Source organism: Westerdykella ornata (genome assembly GCF_010094085.1).
Source record: "Westerdykella ornata strain CBS 379.55 unplaced genomic scaffold EI97scaffold_38, whole genome shotgun sequence".
Taxonomy (NCBI): domain Eukaryota; kingdom Fungi; phylum Ascomycota; class Dothideomycetes; order Pleosporales; family Sporormiaceae; genus Westerdykella; species Westerdykella ornata.
In genome coordinates, this window is record NW_022986888.1 from 125229 (window position 1) to 153029 (window position 27801).

The 27801-nt window shown below is 52.8% G+C and overlaps 12 protein-coding genes across 12 annotated transcripts; 7 read left to right on the forward strand and 5 right to left on the reverse strand.

The window, feature by feature from the left end:
- The first annotated feature begins 471 nt into the window (after positions 1-471).
- EI97DRAFT_210546 (MFS general substrate transporter) lies at positions 472-2562 on the forward strand. The gene is made up of 3 exons (XM_033793766.1): positions 472-835; positions 1071-2148; positions 2213-2562. The coding sequence occupies exons 1-3, from the start codon at positions 657-659 to the stop codon at positions 2432-2434; spliced, it is 1479 nt and encodes a 492-aa protein (XP_033649995.1). The 5' UTR covers positions 472-656; the 3' UTR covers positions 2435-2562.
- A 1725-nt stretch (positions 2563-4287) lies between these two features.
- Positions 4288-5300, reverse strand: EI97DRAFT_406328 (HET-domain-containing protein; the record flags this gene model as incomplete). Its single annotated transcript, XM_033796585.1, has 3 exons — positions 4943-5300; positions 4411-4895; positions 4288-4365 (listed from the first exon to the last, which is right to left on the reverse strand). Coding segments are annotated over exons 1-3 (615 nt in total), but the record flags the coding sequence as incomplete, so codon positions are not given.
- Positions 5000-7297, forward strand: EI97DRAFT_210356 (aminotransferase class I and II). Its single transcript, XM_033793765.1, has 5 exons — positions 5000-5683; positions 5736-5836; positions 5893-6403; positions 6458-6949; positions 7000-7297. Exons 1-5 carry the CDS (start codon positions 5453-5455, stop codon positions 7195-7197), a joined length of 1533 nt encoding a protein of 510 aa, XP_033649997.1. The 5' UTR covers positions 5000-5452; the 3' UTR covers positions 7198-7297.
- An 887-nt stretch (positions 7298-8184) lies between these two features.
- Positions 8185-8903, forward strand: EI97DRAFT_461975 (uncharacterized protein; the record flags this gene model as incomplete). The annotated part of the gene is made up of 3 exons (XM_033801236.1): positions 8185-8354; positions 8460-8731; positions 8800-8903. 3 exons carry the CDS (start codon positions 8185-8187, stop codon positions 8901-8903), a joined length of 546 nt encoding a protein of 181 aa, XP_033649998.1.
- A 112-nt stretch (positions 8904-9015) lies between these two features.
- On the forward strand, positions 9016-10012 carry EI97DRAFT_210777 (uncharacterized protein). Its single transcript, XM_033793768.1, has one exon. It carries the CDS (start codon positions 9293-9295, stop codon positions 9857-9859), a length of 567 nt encoding a protein of 188 aa, XP_033649999.1. The 5' UTR covers positions 9016-9292; the 3' UTR covers positions 9860-10012.
- Positions 10013-13158: 3146 nt separating this feature from the next.
- Positions 13159-14262, reverse strand: EI97DRAFT_453050 (uncharacterized protein; the record flags this gene model as incomplete). The annotated part of the gene is made up of 1 exon (XM_033800439.1): positions 13159-14262. One exon carries the CDS (start codon positions 14260-14262, stop codon positions 13159-13161), a length of 1104 nt encoding a protein of 367 aa, XP_033650000.1.
- Positions 14263-15909: 1647 nt separating this feature from the next.
- On the forward strand, positions 15910-18739 carry EI97DRAFT_210840 (uncharacterized protein). Its single transcript, XM_033793769.1, has 4 exons — positions 15910-16187; positions 16244-16294; positions 16345-18197; positions 18254-18739. Exons 1-4 carry the CDS (start codon positions 16092-16094, stop codon positions 18348-18350), a joined length of 2097 nt encoding a protein of 698 aa, XP_033650001.1. The 5' UTR covers positions 15910-16091; the 3' UTR covers positions 18351-18739.
- Positions 18697-20082, reverse strand: EI97DRAFT_406343 (CDP-diacylglycerol--serine O-phosphatidyltransferase; the record flags this gene model as incomplete). The annotated part of the gene is made up of 5 exons (XM_033796586.1): positions 18697-19471; positions 19550-19746; positions 19806-19843; positions 19908-19965; positions 20019-20082. The coding sequence occupies 5 exons, from the start codon at positions 20080-20082 to the stop codon at positions 19103-19105; spliced, it is 726 nt and encodes a 241-aa protein (XP_033650002.1). The 3' UTR covers positions 18697-19102.
- Positions 20083-20488: 406 nt separating this feature from the next.
- EI97DRAFT_436955 (Gar1-domain-containing protein) lies at positions 20489-21865 on the reverse strand. The gene is made up of 5 exons (XM_033799235.1): positions 21740-21865; positions 21637-21690; positions 21489-21589; positions 21287-21432; positions 20489-21237 (listed from the first exon to the last, which is right to left on the reverse strand). Exons 1-5 carry the CDS (start codon positions 21801-21803, stop codon positions 20988-20990), a joined length of 615 nt encoding a protein of 204 aa, XP_033650003.1. The 5' UTR covers positions 21804-21865; the 3' UTR covers positions 20489-20987.
- Positions 21866-21980: 115 nt separating this feature from the next.
- EI97DRAFT_436956 (threonyl-tRNA synthetase) lies at positions 21981-25033 on the forward strand. The gene is made up of 6 exons (XM_033799236.1): positions 21981-22304; positions 22356-22405; positions 22464-22795; positions 22843-22964; positions 23019-24278; positions 24330-25033. The coding sequence occupies exons 1-6, from the start codon at positions 22123-22125 to the stop codon at positions 24697-24699; spliced, it is 2316 nt and encodes a 771-aa protein (XP_033650004.1). The 5' UTR covers positions 21981-22122; the 3' UTR covers positions 24700-25033.
- A 67-nt stretch (positions 25034-25100) lies between these two features.
- Positions 25101-26471, reverse strand: EI97DRAFT_436957 (uncharacterized protein). Its single transcript, XM_033799237.1, has one exon. It carries the CDS (start codon positions 26395-26397, stop codon positions 25204-25206), a length of 1194 nt encoding a protein of 397 aa, XP_033650005.1. The 5' UTR covers positions 26398-26471; the 3' UTR covers positions 25101-25203.
- A 41-nt stretch (positions 26472-26512) lies between these two features.
- EI97DRAFT_436958 (uncharacterized protein) lies at positions 26513-27615 on the forward strand. Its single transcript, XM_033799238.1, has 2 exons — positions 26513-26831; positions 26919-27615. Exons 1-2 carry the CDS (start codon positions 26658-26660, stop codon positions 27501-27503), a joined length of 759 nt encoding a protein of 252 aa, XP_033650006.1. The 5' UTR covers positions 26513-26657; the 3' UTR covers positions 27504-27615.
- Positions 27616-27801: the final 186 nt, after the last annotated feature.

The following is a 27801-nucleotide window of genomic DNA, read 5'->3' on the forward strand; positions in this document are numbered from 1 at the left end:
AATTGTACGACATTAACGCGAAAAGCAGCTTTCGGGCAAGAATCCACACTGGTCGAACCATGGGCAAGGTGACCCGATTCTCGGCGAACTAGTGTTCATATCAGATGTCCCAGCTATAACATGGAGTTTGCCTCTTCATTCTGTTTACATTCTTCATACGCTAAGAGAAAGTAGCTGGCAACGTTGGGTCAGCTTCGCCTTCGAAATTATGGCGGTCTGCATCGGGGATTGTTATCCTGCTGATTCCTTTCAGCCCTAAATCTTCCGTCAAATCGCCACTATCCATCTATCCTAGCTATTGGAACGAATCGAGGCTAGCGGAAGACGCTCCAGGAACCAGGGGTGCAAAAGGTTTGCCCCACCGGCCCGACCTGACTATGACCTCTCGGCCTGAAGATTGGAGCCTTCTATTAATAAAAGGCAATCCAGCTAACATATCTTCGACCATGTCGCGTCGATAACCAGCCTGCACTTCTACTTCTAGTAGTGCGGTCCTCATAATCGGTTACAGATTTTTGTCCCGCTTCTAACGGTTGCGCAAACGTATATCATCCGGCGCTATTCTCTATCTCCGAAGAAAAAATAATTCGGAGGGGGGCAATTATAAGGCCACAAGCCGACCCTCGAATCATCGTCGCCATCACACATTCGACAAGATGAACGATCCCGAGAAGCAGGAAGGGCTGGCACCGCCCAAGGTAGAGGTAACCGATGATTCTCTGTTAGGCGAATTGGAGGAGGTGGATGTTGTTGCTGAGCGGAAGTTGGTGCGAAAGTTGGATCTGTGCATCATTCCTGTGGTGATGCTTCTCTATCTTTTGAGCTTCTTGGACAGGTCAGTTCACCATTTCTCCTGTGTTGTCCTCGCAACTGAAGACAGAGGGTGACTGCTGCTGTGGCGGGTAACGGGTGCTATCATGGGATGGTAAACCGTTGACTTCATCACCGTGTGGCAACTTTATTATGTCGGTTACTAAGATTTCGAAAGAGTTATTGGAAGGGTACAGCTATTGGAAAAGACTCATCCTCAAACTGTTCGGTCCATGTCATCGAATCTAACATCTCCCCAGAGTCAATATCGGTAATGCACGCCTCTATGGTCTAGAAACGGACCTTGGCCTTAGCTCCACACAGTTTCAAACCGCAGTCTCTATCCTTTTCGTCACCTATATTCTCTCTGAAGTTCCCTCGAACCTGGTCCTCAAGAAGTTTACTCCCTCCCGCTGGATCGCCTTCATCACCGTTGCTTGGGGCATCATCGCTACACTGACCGGCATTGTCAAGAACTATGCCGGTCTCATTGTGTGCCGCCTATTCCTAGGCGCCGTCGAAGGTGGTCTTTTCCCCGGGATGGCAATCTATCTCACGTTCTTCTACACCAAGCGGGAACTGGCCCTGCGTATAGGGTACCTCTTCGTTTCTGCAGCCCTGGCCGGCGCGTGCGGTGGCCTTCTAGCCTTTGCGATCGGCCATATGGACGGCGTTGCGGGGCAGAATGGATGGCGCTGGATCATGATCATCGAGGGCCTACCCACCGTCGTGCTCGGTGTTGCGGCCTGGTGGATCCTACCCAACAGCCCCGGGAGCGCCTACTTCCTCAACGAGCGCGAGAAGAGAATCGCAACTCAGCGTCTCACCCGACAGACGGGATATACCGCCCGAGCTGCCGCCTTTCATTGGAAAGACGTCGAAAGATGTGTCAAGGACTGGAAGGTGTGGGCTTTTGCTTTCGCGCAGTTTGGCTCCGACACCATGTTGTATGGCTTTTCGACTTTCTTGCCCACCATTATCCGCGCCATCAATCCCCATGCGTCCAACCCTATGGTGCAGGTCCTCACCATCCCTTGCTACGCTCTCGGCGCGGTGACCTACCTCATCGTCGCGAAGATCTCGGATAAGCAGCAGCGGAGAGGCTTGTATACAGTGCTGCTCGGCGGCGTGAGTATCGTCGGCTACGCAATGCTGCTGAGCGACTCGAGCCCTGGAGTCCACTACGCTGGATGCTTTCTGGTAGCCATGGGACTGTACGTGTGCGTGGGTCTGCCGCTGGCATGGCTGCCGACCAATTGTCCGCGGTACGGGAAGAGGACTATGGCGACCGGGTTGCAGTTGAGTATTGGGAACTGCGCTGGGATAATGAGTAGTTTTGTAAGTGCTCCACGCGTCAGGTAGTATATTCATTCAAAGAGACGGATTGCTAACCATCACCAAGCTCTATCCTAAACAGGAAGGTCCACGCTTCATCCGCGGACACGCCGTCACGCTCGCCATGGTCGCATATGCCTGCGCCGTGTATATCGTCATGTGGATATACTTTGCACGGGTGAATGCGCGGAGAGCCAGAGGGGATGAAGGCGGCAAGATTGAGGGGATGAGCGAGGAGGAGATTGCGGAGTTGGGCGACGATAGCCCAAGATTTGTTTATACCACTTAGGTTTTGGATTTTGGCATTTGGGTATAGATGGGGGAGTTTCATGGGATGGATATTATGATAGACGAGTGTTGCACGCCTAGTTTACGCATGCATTTGAAGCCATGACGGGAGAGTCCGCAAGGGAACACACGCATATCACAATACAGCATACAGTAATGTTGCACATATAGTATTCGAACTGATTGTTTTTGAGGTGGGCCTCCTGGAGTCGGCGGGAAATAACATCCAGGCGTTCGCCACTGGCTGGTGATTGCAATGATAATCCTTACGGAGATCTATCAATATTCTGGCCTAGAGGAAAGTCTCCACGGCGGGCGTATGCGCTCCAGGCCCAGGTCGGCGTTGGCCGCTCCCCCGTGGCCGCCCCTCGAGCAGTCGGGGTCGAGCAAGAATATCCGCAAGGCTCTGCTCAACTTCAGACAATTCAGAGTAAGACCATGAAGGATCTCCCGACGCCTGTTGTATCGGATTGTGATAAGTTACTACCTGAAGACCATTTGTTCAAACCCCGCTGCTCCGTCCCGGACCTTCTTCATCATCTCTCCATTCATCATTCCGTATATGTAAGCGTAATCCACTAGCACATAGTAGTGCTTCCTGCGACGATAGTAGCGCTCCCAGCGACGATAGTAGTGCTCCTTGCGACGCACAATCAAGGGTGTTCGGCATCCTGGAAGGACACAGATCCGGTCGCCAGGTTTAACTTTCCTTCTGCAAATGCCGTAGTACCCCTTCTCGGTCGTAAAGATTCCCGGTAGGTCCTCAATATGGCTACTGTGGAAGAATGCGCTCTCCAGCTCGTCCAAGCTATGTGAGGAAGCTCTGTATGCGTTCCTGATCTCCAATACGGCATCGCGCGACGCGCAGAAATCGTGCAGAAACGCATCCATTTTCTGCTGCTCGGTGGCCGTTGCGAAGGCTTCCTGGCCATGCGCCCAGAGATAAAACCAGTCGACGTAGGTGTTCTTGTCATATTGCGAGACGGAATCAATTCCGGTGTTTCTTTTCACGAACGCTTTCCCCATCCATACAATGAACCCAATGGCTTCAAGGGCAATGTTTTCCTTTGTGAAGATGGGTTTGAAGCTGGGTTGACTGCTTGCGCTGTTGCTCGCCATGATAAGGGTTCGAAATAGAACCTGTCGCCATGGTAGTCCCGTCGGGTGTGTTCCAGCCTGTGCGAAGGTTTCGTAGATTCGCAGTAAACACGCCCTATAGCTATCCACCAGGTAGGAAACCTCATCTGACTTTACCACAATGTCGCAAATTAGTCCGGAAGTGCGGAGCTCTCCGGGTTTGTCAAAGCTGATATCTTTGACCTTGGGAAATTCGGTCGGATTAAAAGATTCAACGAGGCTGCCATAGGACACACAGGTGAGGTCTGGGGCCCATGATGGAAGTTCTCCTTTCAACTCCGGTCCGTGATTGTTGAGTCCGGCCAACTGAAATAGATCTAAAGTTTTGGTTGTGAGCATGAACGTACGAGCAAAGTCGGAATATATGGTAGCAACACTCTTGCTATAATCTGGCTCCAATGGCACCTGTTTTGACAATGGGTCGAGTGCTGCCAGACCGAGTATGGCGTAGAGCTTGTCTCGCGGATCTCTGCAATTCAAACCGGTCGTGGTTTGGAGAATGTTTGGGTAGCGGAAATTTTCTTGGTTGTTCCTGATGAGGGGGAGTATGACGAACGTATCGATGGCCATGGGCCTCAGATTTCGCTTCATTGCCATCTGCTCCGCAGTAACGTATTTCCAAAACCACGGTTCTTTGACAAGAGTCTCAGCGAGAAGAAAGTCTACCAGCAGCGAATGTTCAATGAGCTCTTTTCCGCATTGGAACACTAGCTTGGTAGCAAGAACGCACTCTTGTAAAGCCCATAACCTGGTCCAGTACGGTCGTTCAAGGAGATTACAAAGAGCATCCCAGCTCTTTGGGTTGACGAGGTGGTCCAATTTACCTCTAACCTCTTCGACAGGTGGCCTGTAATCTGATAAGCGCTTCGTCGTTGCGGTCCAATCTGTGAGAAGGTCCAGAGCAATGCGCGTTTCTTCATCTGAGTCGCCAAGCCATGCGACCACTTGCTTCGCTCGTTTATAGATGTCTCCCATTAACGGTATCTGGTGGTTCTTTTCGTGGTGAGAGCTCTGGTTGATACAGATGGAGTCTATCCAGATTCTTCTTTCTGTTTCAGCACGGCGGAGTTGTCGAAGCGCGGAAAAGAGATTAGTCGTAACGCGATACGGCCTTCCTCTCAAGAAAATAGGTCGTGAGTCGTTCTCATCGCCCCAACAATAAGAAAGGGCTTCATAATCTGGCGCTGTTGATAGCGTGAAAGTCGACAGTCCGCATAGGACTGGGCTGTCGATGCTTGCTGATGGGTAGATTGTGGCGATCCGTATTTCTTTTGCCGGATCATTTAGGGGAGTATGGACAAATGCCAATTCTCCAGGTTCACATTCTAGACTGCTGTGAGGCTGGGGTAAAGGTTAGAAAATGGGAAACTACCTGATATTGCTGTGCAGCACTCCACAAGTTCCCTCAATTGTATAGTGCTCATTGTTGGCTAGTTCAGAGATTAGAGTCACGATCGTTATAAAGCCGCGTTCTTGATCGTAAATAAGGTGGATCACATTCGAAGCTGCACTGCTATTTATCGACGTCTCAATCACCACAAGGAACACACCGGTGTGGTGGGCAAGACTTTGCTCAGCCTTCGCAAAGCCACCACATCCAACACAAAATGCGCAATCGGGATTGGTAAGGCTCAAGTTGCAGGAGGGCGCGCATGTCGGCGACAGTTCCGTTCCTAGCGATCGAGGTTAGCAAACGTAGGGGCAAAGCGCGAATAACTATAACATTATACTGTACCGACACCATCATCTCTCTTCGGGAGGTGGTGAGATCAAGGGGCACGCCCAATTTCTCAACGGCCCTAAACCGCATTCGGCCAGTTCACCTCCGCGACCCTCCGCAACCCAAACTTTCTCCTGGCAGGCACCAACAAAAACCAGCACCATGGATCTCAACGAAGCGCAAGTGAGGGTCTTGAGCCTAATCCACGATGCGAACGAGAAATTCCACAAGATCCCCGGCTCCGCAATTATTCTGCGGTACATCAAGAGCAGCTACCAGAATGACCCTGTAAGGAGTGTCTTCGAGCTATTCCTGTTTTTGTTCGCGGTGCACTATGTGCTCGCGCCGGCGTACTCGACGCAGAAGAACAAGGAGGTTTCTCTGACCGAGGAGGTGAGCCTGACGCATTGATCGAAAGGGAAAAGAATCGCGCTCATGCCTGTAGGAAATCGACGAGCTGATTGATGACTGGACTCCTGAACCGCTTGTCGCGCCGCTGACACCGGAGGAGGAGATGGAGAACGAGAAGCGGCCGGTCATTGTTGGGTTCGTGATTCTGGAGCAATTCCTGGCCCGGACTTGCGCAGGACTGACTTCTTTAGCCCGACGGGTCCCAAGTCGAAACTTTCCAACGGTCGCACGGTCACCAATCTCGCATCCTACAACTTCCACAACTTCGTCGCGAATGAAACATTGAAGGAGAAGGCTATACAGGCGCTAAGGACATATGGCGTAGGCCCATGCGGTCCTCCAGGCTTCTACGGAACTCAGGACGTGCACATGAAGGCCGAGGCGAACATAGCGGCGCATTTGGGCACGGCGGCCTGCATCGTCTATGCGCAGTCATTCTCGACGATTTCGAGCGTTATCCCGTCCTTCTCCAAACGCGGAGATATCATTGTTGCGGACAAGGCTGTCAATTTTGCGATTCGTAAGGGAATTCAGATTTCAAGAAGCACGGTCAGGTGGTTTGAACACAATGATATGGAGGACTTGGAAAGGGTCTTGAAGCGGGTTGTAAAGGAGCAGGCCAAGAAGCCTCTGACTAGGCGCTTCATTATTACGGAGGCATTGTTCGAGAACGTGGGCGATATTGTGGACTTGCCCAAGCTGGTAGGTGACCTCCATGGAAGACGGAATTACGTCTCAGCCTGCTGACCGCTCCAGATTGAATTGAAGCTCAAGTACAAGTTCCGCCTCATTCTCGACGAGACCTGGTCGTATGGTGTCCTGGGCAGGACCGGCCGCGGCCTCACGGAGGCGCAGAACGTGGACGCCACGAACGTGGACATGATCATCGGGTCGCTATCCGGACCGCTCTGTGCCGCTGGAGGCTTCTGTGCAGGGAATGAGGAGGTCGTCGAGCATCAGCGCATCTCGTCGTCTTCTTATACATTCTCGGCCGCTCTTCCCGCTCTCCTTGCTACTACCGCCAGCGAGACGATACAGATGCTGCAAGACCAGCCCGAGATTCTTACCTCTTTAAGGGAGAGTATCAAAGTAATGCGAGCGCAGCTGGACCCAAGGAGCGATTGGGTGATGTGCACGAGCTCCCCAGAGAATCCCATTATGCTTCTCGTGTGGAAGCCAGAGGTTGTAGCATCGAAGAACCTCAGTGTTGCAGACCAGAATCAGCTGTTCCAGGACGTAGTGGACGAGGTGAGTTCCACATTGACCGAGCTTTCACGACAACAGTTGACATGGACTAGTGCATCGCCAACGGCGTCCTCATTACCAGACTGAAGGCCATGCCCAAGGCCATCGGTGCGTCCGCTAACGAAAAGGAATGGCAACCTACGCCTGCACTGAAAGTATGTGTTACATCTGGTCTCACGAAGAAGGAAACCGAGAAGGCGGGTGTCATCATTCGCCATGCCATCACGAAGATCATCACGCGAAGGAAGTAATTGGTATGTATTATAAGAAGGAGAGGGGAGACGAGACGGGGCGTACGAAGTAATTATTGGGCTTATGACTGGGATATTGCATAGCGGAGCGGGCGTTCTGGCATAAGACGGGGCTGTGTACTCCGTACGGAGTACTGTGTACATAGGAGGACCCTCAGTTCTTCCACCCGGCAGTTTTCCAAGCAGTGGGTATACATTATTAGTATTTATCCCCAAAGATAATCACAAGAAACTCTATTGTCGTTACCAAAAACGTGCGAATTACGTATCTTGACTTTTCCTCGTTCCATCCTTGATTAACGCTGCTGGATGGGCCGCTGACAGGGCACTCCTGGGGCTCCCAACCTCCCCTGTTGTTCCGCCCAGCCATCGTGATTGCGGCGGACCTTTTCGGAGGAGCACTACCTGTTGTGCAGCCCAGCCCCGCCTGCTTGTCTTCACAGTAATCGCATTCTCTCCTTTACACACATTTCCCACCCTTCGCTCACTCCGACGGACGCTTCGAGGATATTTTCACAGATTCGCAATCACTCGAAGAATCCCGCTTGGGATTGCGCACATCGCGACGGTCGTTACTCGTCGAATTGCACGCACAGACGCACCGCCGACGTCATTCGCTTAAGAGCAGGAACCGCTGCGTCGCAACGGATTGCGAGTTTGTGGTATTTTGAGAGACAACGGTTTGGATTCTGAAAGACGAGGAGGGTATTGGTGCGAATTGGGCTGTCCGACAAAGTGGTCTCGAAAGAGCGCCGCAGCGAGAGCAGCAAAGGGCCGAAACGGTTGACAAGGATCCGCTCTCGACGACGACGACGGAAGACGAGCGACGTCGGTAAATAAACAAACAAACAAATTCTGCGAACCGATCGAAGAACAGAGAAAAAGGGACAATTGGGGCTATTTGCGAGCAAAGGACACACGCAGGCAAAGATCCACGCTCGACGCGAACGAAGACGAACTCGTGAGACCCGACATCCTCCCTCCACCATGGCGCGCACAGTCGTAGGCTCTGCGGTGATCGTCCGAGAAAAGTACTACTGGCCCGACGCGCAACTCAACTTCTGGACGATAATCATGCTGGTGACGGCGGGGACGGTGCTGGGCATCAATGCGCAGTTCATGACGATTCAGAATCAGACGAGGCAGGGGACGCCTTGGTACGTTACCTTACGTTCCGTTCCGCTCCCTCCATACATAGTATACAGTCTGCAAGCTCTATGGAATATGGCCATGAAGCTAACCGCTATTTTTCTTTCTCCCAGGATAATGCCCTACGGCGTCACCGTCGGCGCCCTCACCCTCCTCTTCATCCTCGTCGAACTCATCCTCATCGCCCAGCGCCGCCTGCTCCCCGGCGTAATGATGCTCCTCTCCTTCATCCTGCTCGTGCTCTTCCTCACGGGCGCCGTGGGCACGGGCATCCAGCTGTTCGGCAGAGCGGCGATCAATAACCAGTGTAATCGCTACGTGTTCAATCGGAGGGAGTATGGCCCCACGCTCGAGACGTTGGCGTTTCTGCAGCAGCAGAATATCTGTGAGTGAGCCTGGGGAGAATATGGCTTCTGGTGAGGAGGACTGGGGAGTTTTGCTAATGGGCTATAGGTCAATGTTGGCAAGCGGTTTTTGCCTTTTGGATTATTGGCGCCGTCTTCTTCATTTGGATGATGGTGATTGCGGGCCAGGTCAATCAGAACCAGTACGAGTAGGTGCGGGACGAGCCTCGGCACGGACAACGACATTCCCGATATCTCCTCACGCCGGGCTCGGATATTCGACAGGTTCTCGGAGCCTGGCCTTACGTCTCTCCTCTTTTCTTCCCTTTTCTCTTCTTTTGTACATGCGTTACGGAGCCACGATTGATTGAGCCATGGTATGTTGAGCGCCGGTGCTACGTCGCAGCCAGACTAGCGCGGGCGTTGTACGAGTATGGAGGGTTTTCCAGCTATATACACATCTGGAGCGTTTCTCTGTCTTATTCCTTGTTTCTTATGCTGTTTCTTTATTTCTCGTTTCTCTGCTTCATGAGACCCTTTTCTCGAGATACCGTAGCATGTGTTTTTCTTATGTATTTCGTTTTCTGAGTATTTGCATGTAGATGACTTGCACCGGGAGCTGGGCTGGAGAGTACATGGGTAGAGAGGGATGGGGGAAGAAGAGCATGCGGGATCTGCTAGAAAGCGTTGAGGTTGGATACATATCCGTCACACTGACGGATACCAATACGATGAACCAGAGTACAGCGGCCGTTGCTGGATATGACTACAGGCGAGAGGACTGCACAGCAGGCCAGAGATATCCACCCTTTCATATAGCATACAAAGCGCATATATCAATCTTGCATCTTCCCCAATTTCGAAATTTTCGTCTAGTGCAGAGTGTACTGTATTTCTCATCCCCCTCTCCTCCTGTTCACAGTGCAGTCCTATATCATCATACCAATAATCGTCCTTCCATCCCTATCGTGCATCGATGCCCTTCTTACACGGTATACTTACTTGATCCATGGCTTCGTACTCCGTACAAAGTACACTTTTCGTCCATCCCGTTAGTCTCTCTAGCGCCCGAGTCTGTTCCGGGCGCTAAACCAGCCCTTCAGCCCTGCGAAACCTTGGAACTTTGGAAGTTGGTGGTTCCTTACCGTACCGTGCTAGTCGAAGCTTGATGGGGTCTATGACGACATGTCCGTCGTGTCTCGCAAACGTGTACATACTCTGTAACGGAGGAAAGAGGATATGTTGGAGGAACTTAGTGGGCGAGTGTGAGAGGGAAAGGGAAGAGAGAGAAAGCAGGAAGCGGAACAAATATCTAGGCGCACGGTCTCCATCAAATCACAAAAGAATAGCCTATAACGTGTCTTACAAGCGAGTCGGCCATACAAGCGAGTCGGCCACCCTACTAGGTTTGCGCACACCTTCAAGCGTACAACTCAACCACATTTTAAGGTAGTATGTAGTTATTAATACAATAGATTAAGCAGTATCTAAAGTATCTTTTTTACATGTACGTGAGTTATGCCCAGGCTCTCTACACCTTGTGCAGCGCGCTAGAGCCTGGTGGCTGAGTCCTGATCGCGCACCACCTTGACACTGTTCATGAGCAATCTGCTCCTCAACCTCTTGGTGAGCGAGTATATCCTCTCCTGCTCCCTTTGTTAAGACTCCATGCTTCTGGATCCACTTCTTCTTGTGCTGCCTCTGCTTTATAGCTGCCTCATTAGCTCTCTCAAGGCTAGCAATCCGATCACGCATCAGCTCAGCTGAGAGCATCATCACTTTAGCCCCCTTCTTGAGCTGATCAATCATCTCAATAATTGAGGCTGGTGATGAGCTCTTGTGCTGCCGAATGCGATCACGTATTAGTATTGATTGAGCCTCAAGCTTACATACGTTGCTTGGTATTCGAGCCTCCCAGAGAGCCTCTACTAGAGTAGCTGGAGGAGTAGGTATATGGAGCTACACATCTAGCTTTGACAGAACAATGTCAGGCTGGAGAGGAACTAGGCCTGCACCTCAAAAAGCTAAGCAGATGTTGGTTGATGTAAATGATTGATCAAAGGCTGCCTTGAAGGCTGGCAGAAACTCAAGCTTCGTGATGTGGTTGATGTGGTGGTGGATCAGAGCCTCAATCTCACGGCTGTATGCATGCTTCAATGGTGCGAAGCAGCCAACATCAAGAGGCTGGAGCAGATGCGATGAGTGAGCTGGCATGCAGAGCATGTAGATATTGTTCTCCTTGCAGAATTCTTGAAACTCAAGGGAGTGGTGGCTCTCATGGCCATCAAGGATAAAGAGGCGATGAGCACCTACAACACGAGTCTTGGTATAAATATTGAAGTACTTTAGCCACTCAACTCCTAGCTCATTGTTCGTCCAGCCGTTGTCACTAATAGCAATTGCCCAGTCACATAGGATATCAGCTTCCTCGTACCAGGCAGAGAGATGGTGTTGGCCAGCAAAGATAATGAATGGTGGGATAGCCCAGCCAGCAGCGTTGATTCCTTGGATGATCGTCACCCACTCGCGATTGCCTGGCTGGATAGCCTTTGGCCGGCCTCTCCTCTCTGATCCTGTTACAACGAGCTGAGTAGTAATCTTGCCCATCATAAAGCCAGCCTCATCGAAGTTGTAGACATCCTTATTACAGATGCCGTACTTGGCCTTTGTCTGCTCTACCAGCTTGAACCAGCTCTTAATTAACTCAGGATCCTCACATAGAGCCCTCTGCCTATCGTACGGCCAATTAAAACGTGTTGTAAGACTGTCTGTATGCTTGAAAAAGTTACGTGGCCAGTGGATGCCAACCTGGCCTGCGTCACATGCAGCTAGCAGGTTGTTGGCCATATCACGTACAGCTGCATACATAGATGCAAATCCACGTTGATCCAGATCAAGTATATATATAACAATCACCTCCTCTTCTAGCTCAGTAAGCTTCTTTGAGTTGGGCTGGCAATCGCGTCAGGCAGGCTTGCCAGCGTGTCGGTCGTTCAGTGTTGATTTCGGAACGTTATACATAGAAACAGCAAGTCTAGAGCTTTTAAACTGCTGACGATCAATAGAGGAGGAGGCAAGCATTATATCAGCTTCAGTATATAATGATAGAGCATGCGGAGGTAGAGCCATAGTAATGAGAAGTTGGTGTTCTGGTTAGGCTTGGTGGGGTGGCCGACTCGCTTGTATGGCCGACTCGCTTGTAAGACACGTTATTATTTTGCACATAAGTAGATCTGCTGATATTATCTTTTCCCTCTATGCAGCCCTTTCTCAGCATCGTTCGAGGGAAGATACGCGTCCGCGATGCCCCTCTCCCAGCCACCCCTTAGGCTGTAATCACCACACCTAGGTATGTAACATTCTACCACGTAAATTACAATACATACCATACATACCATATTCCCATTATATCCCCACTATACCCCAAAACGGCTAAACATTATCACATCCCAGCACCTTCGCGTCATCCTCGCGCGTCCGAGCGCGAGCTTCAATTTTCGATCAATCCGCACGCGGGGTTAATAGGTGTTTCTGGCTTGTGATTGGTTGGAAGGGATGAATATAAAATGCATACTATGGGGGCTGGCTGAAGTCTGCCCTTATGATGACAAATATCGATGATAATGATGATAATAATGAGGATGTTGAATGGAGGGCTGCGGTCTTGTGCGACGACGCGAAGAGAGGAAGGGAATAGACAACCCCCCAACTAAAAGTAGTTCCATACCGTATGCGACAGGCATACTCTAGCATCCTCACTTTCTGGGCCTTTGCAAAGGTATTATTAGAGGTCGCAGTAATTGTCCTTGACAGGTACTCCACTTTTGCATTGATTCTCCGCTTGGAAACTTCCAATGAGTTCGCTCCACATAGCTACACCGCTAACTACATCTCCTCCCGTGTTTCCTAGAACCCATTCCTCGCAGGTAGCTCCTCAAGTGACAAAGGAAAGAGAGCACTCACACTCGTCCATGATGAAACACGGCGTGGTAACACAAGCGCTTCCTCCGCGCCTCCAACCACGCACGGGGGGTAATAACGTAGACATAGACAAGGAAATCCACCCATGGTATCGGAGAAAAATCCCATCAAATCAGGCAGGATAGCCAAACGGGAGAAGCAACTAGAATCCCGGGCGAGAAGAAAACCAGCACCGGAGTAGAACAGGGGGGTTGAAGGAAAGACACTCTGGATGTGAGCCGACCATGGGGCCTACATATTCGCAACGGCGAACAGCCAGAGCGGTGGGCTCGTTAAAAACACAAACGCAAGCAATGCTTTCGGTAAAGACAGGCAAAAAAAGAAGAACCGAATGGCAATGACGACACAACTTGCATCATCATGTTGTTAGGCCAAACTCTTCTGGCAGAACAGGTGTATCCGGTGTCGTTCCAAGGTCATTAGTCGTATCCTCCCAGATTACTGCTTAAGGAGTAAAGGTAGTAAGATGGTTTCTGTGTTACGGTATTCAGGGTACGCTGAGTTCGCCGCCTAGGTCCATGCCCAGTCCCTCCACCTTGACCCCACGGGAGCGTTCGATACCAAGGCGCGGGCTATCGGTAGGATCGAAGTTGAGTCGACGACGGGCTTCGCGGGTGGCGCCAGGTGTCTTGATGGTCGCTGGGGTACGGTTCCACGACCCATTGATCTGGCCGGGACTCGGCGTCATGTTGACGAATTCGGCAAAATTGAAATTTCCAGGAGTAGTTAGGCCGAAGCCAGGGAAAGGCGCCCCTCCCCCTGGAGTGGACATCATGGAGGAGGGGAGCGGAGTAGACTTGGGAGGAGGCGTGGACGGAGCCGGCATCAGGGTTTTGGCGGTGGAAGCGTGTGCGGGGGAGGGGGATGCCGCCAGATAGATCAACAGATTTGCATCTTCCTCGCCATTGCGGGGTGGGCCTGCAGCCGCCAATCCGCCTTCTCGTAGACGAGCGGTACGGGCGGAGCGGGCAATGGCTGGTGAAGGAGTGCGAGGAGCTCTGGGCGGCGATGAGCGCATATGGGAACTGGTCAATTGGAACGAGGTGATGGGAAGGTCGTCGTCATCGTCGTCGGACAGGAGAGGTGACCTAGGATGGTCGGGAATGGTCGAAGTCTCAGAGACGAAGGAAAGACTGGAGGCGTGGCCGGTGCCGAATCTGGTATGTCGACGGTGGTATACGGGGGATGATTCAGGCAGCCTGTGCATGCTCTTCCAGTGTGCTGAGCCCGAGGCTGAAGCACGCACTTTGGTACGGCTGTGATTGCTGGTGCCGGGATATCTGGTGAAGGACTGTGTATAGCGAGGTCTCTTGCCTTGGCTGCTGCCAGACCGACTGGTGCGACTGCCGGATCGTCGAACATCGTCGGAAAATATAGGAGCGGCGAGGGGAGAGGAATCGGGTATGCCATACGGGTAGAAGCGTTCAGAGACACTGGAGGTGTCTGACAGTGTCTCGTTGCTGGAGCCGGGCCGCTTCCGCTTGAGCTCGACTTCGACTTTTGGTTCCAGGGTATCCAGGCTGAGGCTCTCCCAGCCATGCTTAATCTTGACGTTTGCGAGTGCAAGGCGGTTCTGGAGCGTCCTCGTCATCTGCAAATGCAAGTGTGAGCATCGATGCCTCGGAGGGGAACAAAGACGGTCAAGGGGGGAACATACCTTTGAGACCTGTGCTCTGCGAAGCACTTTGGTTGCAACCTCAGCGGGCTGATCGAGCCGCTCCACGGTAGTCATTGCGAGCGAGGTTGCAGGAGAGAGGCCGAAGTCAAAGGAGAGAGGCAAAAAGCTCTCTCAAAGGAGAATCAAGGCGGTTGGGGGTTGCAGCAGCATGAAGCAGGAGGGTCAATGAGAGATCAATGAGGCAGGAATGATGGAGGAGATTGTCGCCCCGGCACGGCTTCGGTGGAAAGCGTAAGCGGACTAGCGTCGACGGCGGTAGCGGTGGAGCACAGGCAACCCGGTGGTGGGCGCCCTTGTTCTTGGTTCCTCAACCGGTTTACGGACAAAGAGCTCGATCAGGGCAAGCAATAAGGTGCTGCTGTAGTTACGGGTTTCTTGTCGACAATCTGCTTCGCCGCAGACTGCAGCAGCTGTGAAGGTGCAGATTCAGGAGTTTGGCAAGCAAGAGCAGGGCTCGCTGTGTTTTGTGATTCGAGCTGTCTGGCGGTCGATGGCGGAGCTGACGACAGGGGTCGCGGCTGAAAAGCGCACGTATCGTTACGGATCGTCTGACAAAGGATTGGAAAACGAAGCTTGGCAGACCACCCTGCTCCGCTCTCAATTTGGGCAATGCCTCGCTTTCCCATATAATAGCAATGAGCTCTCTTTAACGATGGAATATCGTTCACGCCTCTCTACAGGTATCCATAGCGGCCTATGTTGACGCCGTTGAAGCGGGTCCAGCATCCATCCTCTAGCCAGCTAGCTACACGGTGTAGTCGTGACAGCTGCGAGCACCCGCTTTGTCCGTCGTGGCTGGGGATGCGGACAGTTCTTTGTACTTGGTGCAACTACTAACTGCTCTACAAGACCTAAAATATCGCCCTACAGAGACTTGTAAAGTTTGGGACATTTATCAAGCTTGCAATCACTTCAACATGGACCCTACAAGAGGGAGAGCGGAGGTAGCTTATGACGTGAGGCTGGTGCCCCACCATTTGTGGCTGATGAGTCAAAACGGGAAGCCTAACCTTCGCGTGGTAGCCACAGTATCGCTTGGCAAGTGTCGTCATCGATGTTGTTTGGCTCTGAGATCTCAACTTGCGCTTCCCGTTTTGGTATTGGAATTGGGATTGTGCGACGTGCCGTCGTCCACGGGTCCATCATCTGGCCAATTCGTGCTCCCTCCTTCACAGCAGGGACACGCGGTTCGCTCCGCAAATCCTGCTTCTTCTTGATAACGCAGATTGGCTCTCTAGATTATCGCCGCTCAACAAGGCGTCTGCACCTTCCCTGCGAAGCCCTGGGCACGCGCGCCCACCATCACCATAACAACAAACACCTCCCCGACTCGCTCTCACTGATCTTCAATCACTCGCTCATTTGCACCTCAGGTTGACTAATTCCATTCACCAGAACTCCGCTGTGTCGTCTTCGTCGACCTCACATCACCACCACCACGACCTTTTCCCCGACTACCTCACCCTGCACCTGTCGTCATTGCTCGTCTATGCGCCGCTGATCCGCTTCCTGTGTCCGGCCCGCCGTGCAACCATTGGCAATTATGCCTTCCATATTCCACAACTTACGACACAAGCACGCCGCATCCAAGTCGGAAGCATCCAAAAGTAGCCCCAAACGTGGCCTCGCCAACGGAAAAGTCACTTCGAATCCCCTTGCTAACACTGAGCCTACGGCGCCGCATAAATCATGCTCAACATTAGATTCATCCGCTGCCACTCCCACAACTCCTGCTTCTGAAGATGGCTCCCTCCAGTCCATCAGCGCTTCCAGCACTGCGCCCCCATTGCCAGCTCGTCCTCCGGCAAGGCCCAACGCAAACGGCGCCAAACGCTACAGTACGAACGGCCCATTGACCACAACTTCAACTAATGGCTCACGCATGTCCTTGAATTCTTCTTCGCTCCTGGCGCCGCGAGTCCTGTCCGTGTCTGACGGTTCATGGGTAAAGTTTTGCGCCCACTCCTCGTGTGAACAAGAGCTGACATTTCGCAGGTACACCAGCAAGTTCTGCTCATATATGGTCAAATCGGTGAAGCCAGTTCCAAACCGCTTGACGGCACCGTGACGGTGAACCACCACAAAGCCCAGTTCCCGCCCACACAGTGGCCAGTGTCCGATTCCCACTTCAAGGCACTGGTCCATCTAGAGCCGGGCTGGAACAGACTACGCCTCGATTTTACGTCCTCCAAGGTGTCCACGGGCAGCGGTTCCGTACCTACACATGCCTCGTGGCTGCACATCAACTATCTTCCGCTCAATCAGCTTCCCCCGCTCCAATTGGCTATCATCTTGGGAAGTGACTCGCCGGGCACCTATGACGCGACACCCGACCGGATACAGAAGGAGGGCAACAGTCTCGATTTGGCCGTCAGGAAATTCCGAATGGCAGCCTATCTCTGGCAAGCTTTCACAGGGGAGCAAATGTATCGACACGGTTTTGGTCGACGTTGTTTCCGATTCGAGGACGCCTGGGAGCCAGGTACTCTCACTTGGCAGGACGCCGCTTCGGGAAGGTTTCGAACGCAAGCAAAGATACACATCATTCGTTCGAGTAAGACGACGGCGGAGCTACGAGATCTCGATTACGCCCAGCAATATGATAAAGCGACCAAAAGGGGTGCGCTTTTCGACATTGCCATGGAAGAAGTTAAGAAATACTTCCATGTACAACCGGGGCAGAAGCACTATGTTTCATGCTTGTTCCTCGACTCGCATTGGGATCCGATGGAAAAGACGATTCGCGGTCATGCTGCTTTGGGAGGCGGAGATGGAAACGTACAAGTGGCCATCTTTGGATCTCATGCCCTTCAGAGCTATCCTGCCACCCTCGAGGAGGTTCCGCTTGTTTTCAGCGACTGCACGCGGACCGATACTGCATGGGTAGCGAATGATTGCAATGAGTCTGGAAGTACATGGGAGGCCGCCAATATAGGCATTGGTGCGCATTTACATGAGACGGGTCACCTATTCGGGTGCCCGCACCAGGAGTCCGGCGTCATGTTGCGTGACTATGTCACCTTGAACCGCACATTCACCTGCCGCGAACCGTACTGTACGCGAACGAAGTCTCCGGGCAAGCGTCTTGTTCTTCAGGCAGATGAGTGCCGATGGCACCGACTGGATGCGCTTCGGTTCCGCTTCCATCCCTGCTTCGAGATCCCCTTCGATGCCGGAAACGGCGATGGAAGCGTTCAGGTATGGACTGTAGACGATGGCCAGGGCGGAGTCATTGCGACTTCAAAATCCGGACTCGCATGGGTAGAGCTCTATCCCGAAGGGGACGACGTCTGCCACTACTGGCACGAGTGGCAGGAGTCCGATGGCCAATATCCCCGCCAAGTTCCACTTGTTGACTCGGACCTACGTGCACTTCTGCCCAAGGAGAAACGTAGCAAGCGATTGAAGTTGGAGATTTTCTCCGCAGGAGGTGGAAAGCACGTCGTGGAGGATTTCTCCATTCTGTCTAACCAGAAACTGGCGAGAGTGAAGTTGCCGAATGGACGATGCGGCTATCGAGGCAGCAAACTTGGTTATTCGCAAATGAACGGCTCCCAGCCGCAGGAGCTGATATTGGAGAGCGCGTACATTCAGACGAAATTGCTTGTCTGCGTGAGGGTACATCATGGATTAGCTCTCGATGGAGTGGAGTTCATGTACGAAGACGGCACCAGTCAGCTATTTGGCAAAAGAGGTGGAAGTCCCTCTGATTTCCCACTGGACACTCGGAAAGGAGAGCACTTGATTGGCTTTGAACTTCGTGCCGGGCTGTGGATTGATGGCTTGCAGTTGTTGACGAGCTTGGGGAGGAGAAGCGCGTGGTTTGGTAACCCGAATGGAGGAAGTGGGTAAGTTTATCATATGTGGTGCAGTTCCATATGCATGACTAACGGCTGGTTATTAGACACACGCTCATTCCTCCTCGGGGCTACACACTCGGCGGTATCTCCGGCTCTTGTGGGGCTTGGGTTGATGGCTTCGCGTTGATTATCACGAGATGAAGTCAATCGGCCTGAACTCCTTCCCAAGCTATCTTCCGATTCCACCCCGAGCATTGGTTCTCGTGCACACATAGATCGCTAGGAATCCCTAGCCTAATACCCACGAACGCGTTTATCGTCGAGCGGAGCAGCTGATGCTGCTGGCCCACGGAATATTACGACTTCTCCTCACTTTGTATTGACTTGCGCATGAGCAGCACGCTTAGCTCGCGGATCAACGTTTGGATGTGCTTCGCAACTTGGGGGAAAGGTAGTAGCCGTTGGCAACTGCAATGATGCATCGGACTGGCGCGGCATTATGGGACACATGAGACCCCTACTGGAATAATACCATACACCATCGAAGGGCAAGGGATCACATAGACATAGGTACAACTAATGAGCGCCGGTAATCATGAGTCAAGCGGTGAATACGCGGCCCGGTTTTGGGCACAGAGATGCAATACATGAGCTGATATCGGGTCGATATATATAGCCCCGCCCGTTACATGTGCTCCGACAATGCCCGTCAGGATATATCGAGGTAAGAGAAGCCAGTATCGTTGAGAAGCAAGAGTTGGGAATCAGCATGTACTCAATGAAAAGCACGCTCTCCTTTTCGGATGTCAATCCAACCAGATGTACGGACAGGGAGGTATTGGCGTGCCAATAAACCAAACTACCACCACAGTGCACCCGAACCATCCGCCCCCTCTCTCTCATAGTAGCCCACATCAACACTCCCCATCTTCTCCTTACCCCTTCCCCCTTCCTCAAGGCTTCGGGATCTTAATACTCTTACTCACCATCAAGCACCCATGCACCACCCACAGCCCCACCACAGGATGCCACTCCCACCACTTCCCCTGGCCCCAAACCCCGCACGGCAGACTCTCCCCTATCCACCCCATGCGTACCCACCAAAACATGATGCCCGCGAGGGCCAGCGACGTCGGGATCGGCGTGCCCTCGAAGTATTGCGATTTCCCAGTAGCATCCTTGGGCAGCAGGGCGACGGTGACGTTGAAGCGGGCGAGGCGCGTAAGGCCGCAGAGGACGAAGAAGGAGAGGGCGAGGTGGTCGATGGGTGTGCGGAGGCCGAGGATGAAGGCTGCGGAGGCGGGGGCGACGCCGAAGGATATCTACATACAAGAAAAATAACATCAGCGACCCAAGGGCCATTGAAGAAAAATGGGAAAGCGGAGAGTAAGCGGACGTACCAGGTCAGCGAGCGAGTCGAGCTCCTGGCCCATGAGCGAGGCCTTCTTCCTCCAGCGCGCAATCTTGCCGTCCATGAAGTCGAAGAAGAGACCGAGCGGGATGAAGCCCAGCGCGAGGTACAGGTTCGTGTGGTCCGTCGGGTCGTCTTGGATGCAGTACCGCAGCGAGGAGAAGACGGACATGACGCCGCAGAAGCCTGGGGGGTGGGGGTGTTAGCTGTCGTTGTTGTTTGCAGTAGGGTTGTCGTGTATGTACCGTTTAGCTCGGTAATGAAGTCGGCCATATGTAATGCTCTACATGGCGAGGGTTAGTTGGGGGTGGTTCCGGGACTGGAGTTGGAGATCGAAAAAGCCGCACCGGAAGAGCGAGAAGTGGCCTGCTTCGGAAGACAGCAGACGTGCTTGTTTGTCTTGCGCTGCGGAGTCGTTAGCAACAGCTTTCTATGACCCCGTGTCTATTCATTCATACTCAAGTCCGTCGGCGGAGGAGCAGCGTCCTTGGGCCCCGAAGGGGCGCCGTTTCTACGAGACATAACTGTTTCCGAATTCGAGGGAGGACTTCGCTGTTATGGAACGTAGGGAAAAGAACGGTAGCAGAAGAGAATAAGTAGGTAAGAAGGTGGCGGTCGGTAACTGCGCTTATAGGGGGTTTTGAAAACAGGCGTCGTTTGCTGTTGTTGTGTCTCTGGCGCTCGAGAAACCTGAATCGGCAATTCACAAGCTTAACGTCATTGAGGTTTGCGGGCGCCAAGACTTCCGCGCGCTTATACGTGTTTGGAAACCTGGTAATCCTTGAGCGACTGTAGGAAGTATGTTTACCCAGGTCACAGAAAAGGTGCCGCGTTGAATAGCAACATACTGTAGGCTCTATGTCTGTAAAAGCACTGGGGTGTAACAAAATTGCTTCAAGAGCCCTAGAGGTGTATCGTGGACATATAGGTTACTAGTAGTTGCAGCGAAAGAAAGGATATGCTGAAGTTGAGCAACATTTTACTGTTACCCGTGTGGCTACCGATATGTCTCGCAGATGGCTCCTTGCAGTGGCATGTTTTACGATAGATTATCGGATATCTCGACTTGCTGTCTCAACCATGTTTCCGACCAGACAACTTGCTTGCTGTCTTCTTCGCAGGCTTGTATTGCGACGTGTATAGGAGCGGTCCAGATTTCTGTTCCTTTGTGTAACTCTTCAGAATTGAACTCTAATGTCGGTCGAATTACACCCATGAGACCTTTCTGTGAGATCATTTTGCGAGCCTAGTCGGCCACCCATGTAAACAGCCCTGGAGGTTTACAATGTACACCCAGCCCAGACCCTCTAACGCCGGAAACACCCCGTGGTATCGGAGAACCTGTTGAATAGGTTGGTCTCGTCCAGAAAAAGAAGCCTCCGCAAGTCATAACGATGCTCTTGGAATCACAGTCTTCGTCGGGACATCTAGAAGCCGCGGCCACGTCCGCGTCCTCCACCTCGGCCACCTCCCCTTGAGAATCCGCCGCCGCCCCTGCCACCGCCGAAACCGCCTCGAGAACCTCCTCTTCCACCGCGATCACCGAAACCTCCTCTTCCTCTCGGCGCTCCGCGTCCACGGGCTCCACCGCGTCCACCTCGGGCACCGCCACGGGCAGCGCCGCCAGCTCGCTTCGGTTTAGGGGCTCCTGGCGGGGGTTTCGGCTTTGGTAGAAACCTGTCACGGTCAGTACTGACACATCTAGTGTTGGAACTGAAGGACCCACTTGTCTAACGGCAGCAACTTGTCTCCACCGATATAGAACTTGTCACCGGACTTGAAGGATGTGGCCTGGATGCCCTCCTGGGGCTTGATCGTGAAGTAAACCTGGTTCAGCGGGCCGAGAATCTCGTCGACCTTGCCCACTTGAGTCTGCATACGCTGTCAGATATATGCCAGATACCACGAGAATTCCGCAGAGGTCTTGCCTTGTTCTCGAGGTAGATCGGCGCATTGAAGTACGGAATCTTAGGGTTGTTCGACTGGCAAAACATCTCTCCCTCGCATGCGTGAACGAACGTGCCCATTTCTAACAGGATTAGCGCAACCTTCGCAAAATGGCCAGGAAATGCACACCAAGCACTTGCGCTGGAGGTCCGAAAGATGCAGCGCCTCCAAAACCGCCGCGACCTTTACAATCAATTAGCTTGGGACCATACACCTGGCTGGATATGCGCACCGCCGCGACCTCCGAAGCCCCCTCTACCTCCACCGCCGCCTCGTGGTGTTCCGCGAAAAGACATCTTGCCGTCCTCGTCGTCGATGGGGTATATAGTCGTGCGGTTCGGCCTCGCTGCTGTCGTCGGAGAGAGGTGATAGTAAAGCTTTGGGAGAAAATCGAAATTCCTCGGCCAATCGGCGGAACCTTTATCCGATGTATGGCTGCCCCACCAATCCGAAGGTGGGCTGCAGTTGACTCAAACAGCATTTCGGGTGCAGGAACGACGGGAGTTGTTTACTTAGTTCTACGATACACGGAAGCGGTCCAGACGGTATCGGCAGAATACCCAATTCTCTCATAGAAAAGTTGAGGACCAGAACCTCATCGACACCCTGCCCACCATGGCCGATGTTGTGAAGGAGACTGTAGAGGGCGTGAAGAACCTCGCCATTGGAAAGGATTCGAAGGAGAAGAAAGAGCAGAAACCGAAGAAGGAGAAGAAAAAGAAAGACGAAGGCGGAGATGGTCGCCCTCTTGAACTCAGTCCACCCCCGGCATATATTGACCACCGCATTCAAATCTTGTAAGTTTGGACCGAATATAGATCAGTAAACAATCGTTGACACAGCTTCAGCGAGAAATTAAAGGCGAAGTATGACGACGAGATTGCTCAGAAACCGCGCGGTACGACTATCCCCTCTCCGCATTAGCACTGCACTTCACTAACGCATCTTTCTCCCAGAGGACATCACCATCACTCTCCCAGATGGCAAGACGTTCCCAGGAAAATCTTGGGAGACGAGCCCCGCGGACGTTGCTAGGTCAATCAGCAAGAGCTTGTTCGAGCGCACTGTCATCGCCCGTCTAGACAAGGGAACGGAGAGAGAGACCCTGTGGGATCTTGAGCGTCCGTTGGAGAGGAGCGTTCAGCTCGAATTCCTCGATTTCGAAGACCCGGAAGGAAAGAAAGTGTTCTGGCACTCGAGTGCGCATATTCTCGGAGAAGCTGCTGAGAGGAGGTTCGGCTGCGATCTGTGCATCGGCCCTCCCATCGAAGATGGATTCTACTACGAGGTACGGGCACCATATACAAAGAGTGACTGCGTTGACCTGTGTTTCAGATGGCTCTTCCAGAAAAGGCTGCCGTAGAAAGTACCGACTACAAGCCCCTTGAAACCATTGTCAGCAGCATTGTCAAGGAGAAGCAGGTCTTCCAACGGTTAGAGCTTTCCAAAGACGACTTGTTAGTGCTCTATTAGTCAAGGCCACCTGGTTCGCTGCTTCTAACTGTGAACAGGCTCGAGATGTTCAAATCCAACCCCTACAAGCAGCATATTATCAAAGACAAGATCCCTGATGGAACTTTCACTACCGTCTATCGCAATGGCCCTCTCATTGATTTGTGCAGGGGTCCGCACGTTCCTCACACCGGCAGAATAAAGCAATTCAAAGTCATGAAGAACTCTGCCTCTTACTTCCTCGGCGACGCGAACAACGACAGTCTCCAGCGGATCTATGGTGTCTCGTTCCCGGATAAAGACTCAATGCAAGCGCACCTGAAATATCTAGAGGAGGCCGCTAAGCGCGACCACCGCAAGATTGGTAGGGAGCAGGAACTCTTCTTCTTCCACGAGTACAGCCCTGGTTCCTGCTTCTTCTTGCCTCATGGAATGATCATATACAACACGCTCATGGCTTTCCTTCGTGAAGAATACTGGAAGCGAGGATATCAGGAGGTCGGATCGCCCAATATGTATAACTCGGAACTCTGGAAAATCTCTGGCCACTGGCAGCATTATCACGAGGACATGTTCACCTTCGATGTGGAGAAGGAGAAGTGGGCTTTGAAGCCAATGAACTGCCCTGGCCACTGCTTGATATTCCGGCACCGCGAAAGAAGCTACCGCGAGCTACCTATCCGAATGGCTGACTTTGGTATTCTGCACCGAAACGAGGCCTCTGGTGCTCTCACCGGTCTCACTCGTGTGCGACGTTTCCAGCAAGATGACACGCACATTTTCTGTACCGAGGACCAGATCACGGACGAGATCTCCGGCTTGTTCGACTTCCTCAGAGAAGTATACGGCAAGTTTGGCTTCACCTTCAAGCTCAAACTCAGCACGCGCCCGGAAGGATTTCTCGGAAGGCTTGAGACCTGGGACAAGGCAGAGGCTAAACTCACCGAGGCGCTCGACCAGTTCACAGCAGAGGGAGGCGGCAAGTGGGAGCTTAACCCCGGTGATGGCGCTTTCTACGGCCCGAAGATTGACATCACGATCTCGGACGCATTGAAGAGGGAGTTCCAGTGTGCCACCATTCAGCTTGATTTCCAGCTCCCGATACGCTTCCGCTTGGAGTACATGACGTCAGAAAAGCCTAAGGCTGCTGATGCTGCTGATGCTGCCGCTGCTGCACAACCGCACGAGGACCCGAGACATCCAGTGAAGGGGGAGGAAGCAGCTGCCCATCCTGAGCATGTCCCTGAACCGCAACCGGGCTATGCTCGCCCCGTCATGATTCACCGTGCAATCTATGGTTCTTTCGAACGTTTCATTGCGTAAGTGTTTCCACCCGTTCGTCTGGATTGCTTCACTAACAGATCACGTAGTATCCTTACGGAGCATTTCGCTGGCCGCTGGCCCTTCTGGATCTCCCCTCGCCAAGTTATGGTCATCCCTGTCATGCCCTCTGCCAACGGCTACGTCAAGGAAGTGCAGAAGGAGCTTCGTGCCAAAGGTCTCCACGCCGATATCGACATCAGCGGAAACACCATGCAGAAGAAAATCCGCACTGCGCAACTGCAATTGTACAACTTCATTTTGGTTGTTGGTGCTGAGGAGCAGCAGACGAGGACTGTGAACATCAGGAACCGTGATGACCAGGCTACACAGCAGAGAGGAGAAGTTGTCCCCCTGGATGAAGTTATCGAGAAGCTGAGCAAGTTGAGAGATGAGCGGAGGTTGGAGAACAAGATTTAACGGATTTCGCATCGCGGAAAGAAGAGAAGGCTGTGTGGGTTTCGACATCGACGGCTGGTGGATTTCGACCGTATGCTCTGCGTCGGCCAACAGATAGTTAGAGTGAGCGGTGAGTTTTATGGAGGTCATGTGCGATGGACGATGAACAACAGGCGTCGCACGACGTTCGTGCATTTTTACGAGCAAAAATGTCTCTTTAGCGATATCCACCTTTGACGGCCTGCATCGTTTTTGCGGTCTCTTTCCTCGAATAGAGTGCATGTCTTGCGACTCGTGTCCAACACCTGTGACAGTGGGGCAAGAGATCAAGCTGTGCAAAGGCAATGAAATGAATCGCAAGTGCTCTCTCAAGAGTTTTGCAGGTGATCCTTTTCGGCCATATCTACGCTTGATGCCAGTCCATCCAGACGGCTATTTCACTGAGCATTCCCTATGTGTCTATGTGGCCTCGCATTCCGAATCTCACCGATATCTGCACAAGATAAGTACAATCCGCCCTAGAGTCTAAGGGCCTGGAGATGCCAAAAATGCTTGTAACTCCATCAACAACGTCTCTACGGGGACATTGTGCCGGCCCCTCGGTATAACCAGACACTTGTCATCCTTGAACTTCGAGTCGGCCAGCAGCTCGTTCAAATTCTCTTCCCCAAGTAAGTCGCACAGACTATACACCGGCACCTTCTTCCCGCCGCATACCGTCGTTTTGAACTCCAGCGGAGGAATCCAAAGCCTGGGCTGCAGCGTGGGTACTAGAGGGCCTCTATACCACCAGGGCGGATGATGGGTAACGCCTTTTTGGCGATGCGGGTCCAGGTACGGCCTCAGAATCTCCGCAGTGCTCGTTGCAAGCTCCTTCAACGTATCCGATATCCTCTTACACCTGGCCTGTAAATCCTCGGCGTGAGTTTTCAACGTCCCCAAAACGAGCACACACGAAACATCCACTCCTTTTCCATTCCCATTCCCATTGCCATTCCCCTTCTGTGTCATCATACCTTCCAGATCCACCGTCCTCGGACTCGCAACAGGAACATACTGACCCACGCGCCCGAACCCCCACCTCAACGCCCCCAACACCCTTTTCCGCATCAACCCGAGCACGAAATCAACCATATCCTCCCTCCAAACAATCTTCGACAACCGCGTCTTCCCGACCGCCTCCTCAAACCTCGGCCCCATACTATGCGCCCATTTCCGCCTCCGGCCCAGCTCCTCGAGCACGACCTGCCGATTGATGAAGCGGAAGGGTGCACCGAGCTGTTGTTTCTCCTTCTTCTTCGTCGTCGTTGTGGCGGACACGGGGAGGATCCAGGGATCCGTTGTACCGGGGTGATTCCGCGCGTGTAGGGAGAGGAGGAGGTCCGATGGGAGTAGGATGTGCGTGAGGCGGCATTGGCGGACGGGGCTAGCCAGCATGTGCGCGTACGGCGTGGCGTAGAGTTTCTTCTGGAAGGGGGTGAAGGTCTTCGCGTCCGGGGGTTTTTTGGGTTGCGTCCATTTGGAGCGTTGTTCGAGGACGAGGGGGTCGAGGAGGGGTGGGAGCGGGAGCGTTTCGCCCGTTTTGAGGATGCGGTGGGTGCGGTGGGCGGATTGCTGGGTGGGGCCCAGAGCGTCACCGCGGAGGACTGCGGCGGTGGTTTTGTAGCGGCATTGGGGGTTGGAAATATGCAGGCGGAGCGGGAGCGACCGGCCTGGCATATGGGGGAAGTGGGTGGGTGGGATTCGGAGGTTGGAGGTTGTCGGAGCTTGTTGCTGGAGGTCGGAATTGGGACTTGGCGGACGAGGTGATCTCTTCCGAAGCTTGACGGGTATGGATGTTCACCTCACTTCGATATACAGCAATAATTCAGTGCCAATTCCGATACGAAGCCGGAACCAGTATCTAAAAATATTCTTCAGATAGCTAGACTCTGGACGTAGCACCGGCGAGCTCGATACTTCCGCCCAACATCAACACCATGGCCACCGCATTCCGAAGATGTATACGGCAAACAGCTGCATCCGCACCCCGGATCCACACCCGCCGCTCAATATCCACAAATCCCTTCTTCCCGCTCACCCAAGCAACTCCCTCCTCACAACCCGTCCCTCCCAAATCCTGGTCCCCAACCCCCTTCGTCACAGAATCAGACGTACGTGCCCTTCCCTTTCCCCCCTCACTCGCAACCTACCATCCTCTCAATTCCCCAACGAATTGAATGTTAAATTCCTACCTCCAGGGCGGCGGCTGGCGCACCTACGACATCTACTCGCGCCTCCTCAAAGAACGCATCATCTGCCTCATGGGCGAAGTCGACCTACCCACCTCGTCCAACATCGTCGCCCAGCTCCTCTTCCTCGAAGCAGACGCCCCGGACAAACCAATCTCCCTGTACATAAACTCCCCCGGCGGAAGCGTCACCGCGGGACTGGCAATCTACGACACCATGATGTACATCAAGTCGCCCGTGAGTACAATTTGCATGGGCCAGGCTGCCTCCATGGGATCGTTATTGTTGGCCGGTGGCGCAAAGGGGAGTCGGTATTGTTTACCGCATAGTAGTGTCATGATTCATCAGCCGAGTGGGGGGTATATGGGGACGGCGGCGGATATAGCGATTCATGCCAAGGAGATATTGCGGACGAAGGAGAGGTTGAACAAGATTTATCAGAGGCATCTGACGAGGGAGACGAGTCTGGAGGAGATTGAGAAGGCGATGGAGAGGGACTACTTCATGGATGCGAAGGAGGCGTTGGAGTTTGGGATTGTGGATAAGGTGTTGGAGATGAGGGAGGCGGAGGGGGTGGCGGAGATGAAGCATTAAAAAATGGTGCGAGGAAGAATCTCGTGGTGGGGACGGTTCGAAGGGGTGGAGATGTTTGTCATGACCGATCTTGTACGATGTGAGCTGAACCAAAGTGGAGAATAATGCTTATGTACCCCGTCGAGTGTTCCTCGACAATATCTAACAGAAGAATATCTGATGCAGCCAAAATCCCAAACCAACCAGGAGACATGGCAGTCTCCGAATGCACAGCCAAACCGCCATAGCGGCAAGAAAACCCGGACTGCCAGCTCACCTCAATTGACTTTCGATCGCTTTACTAACACGCGCTGATCAC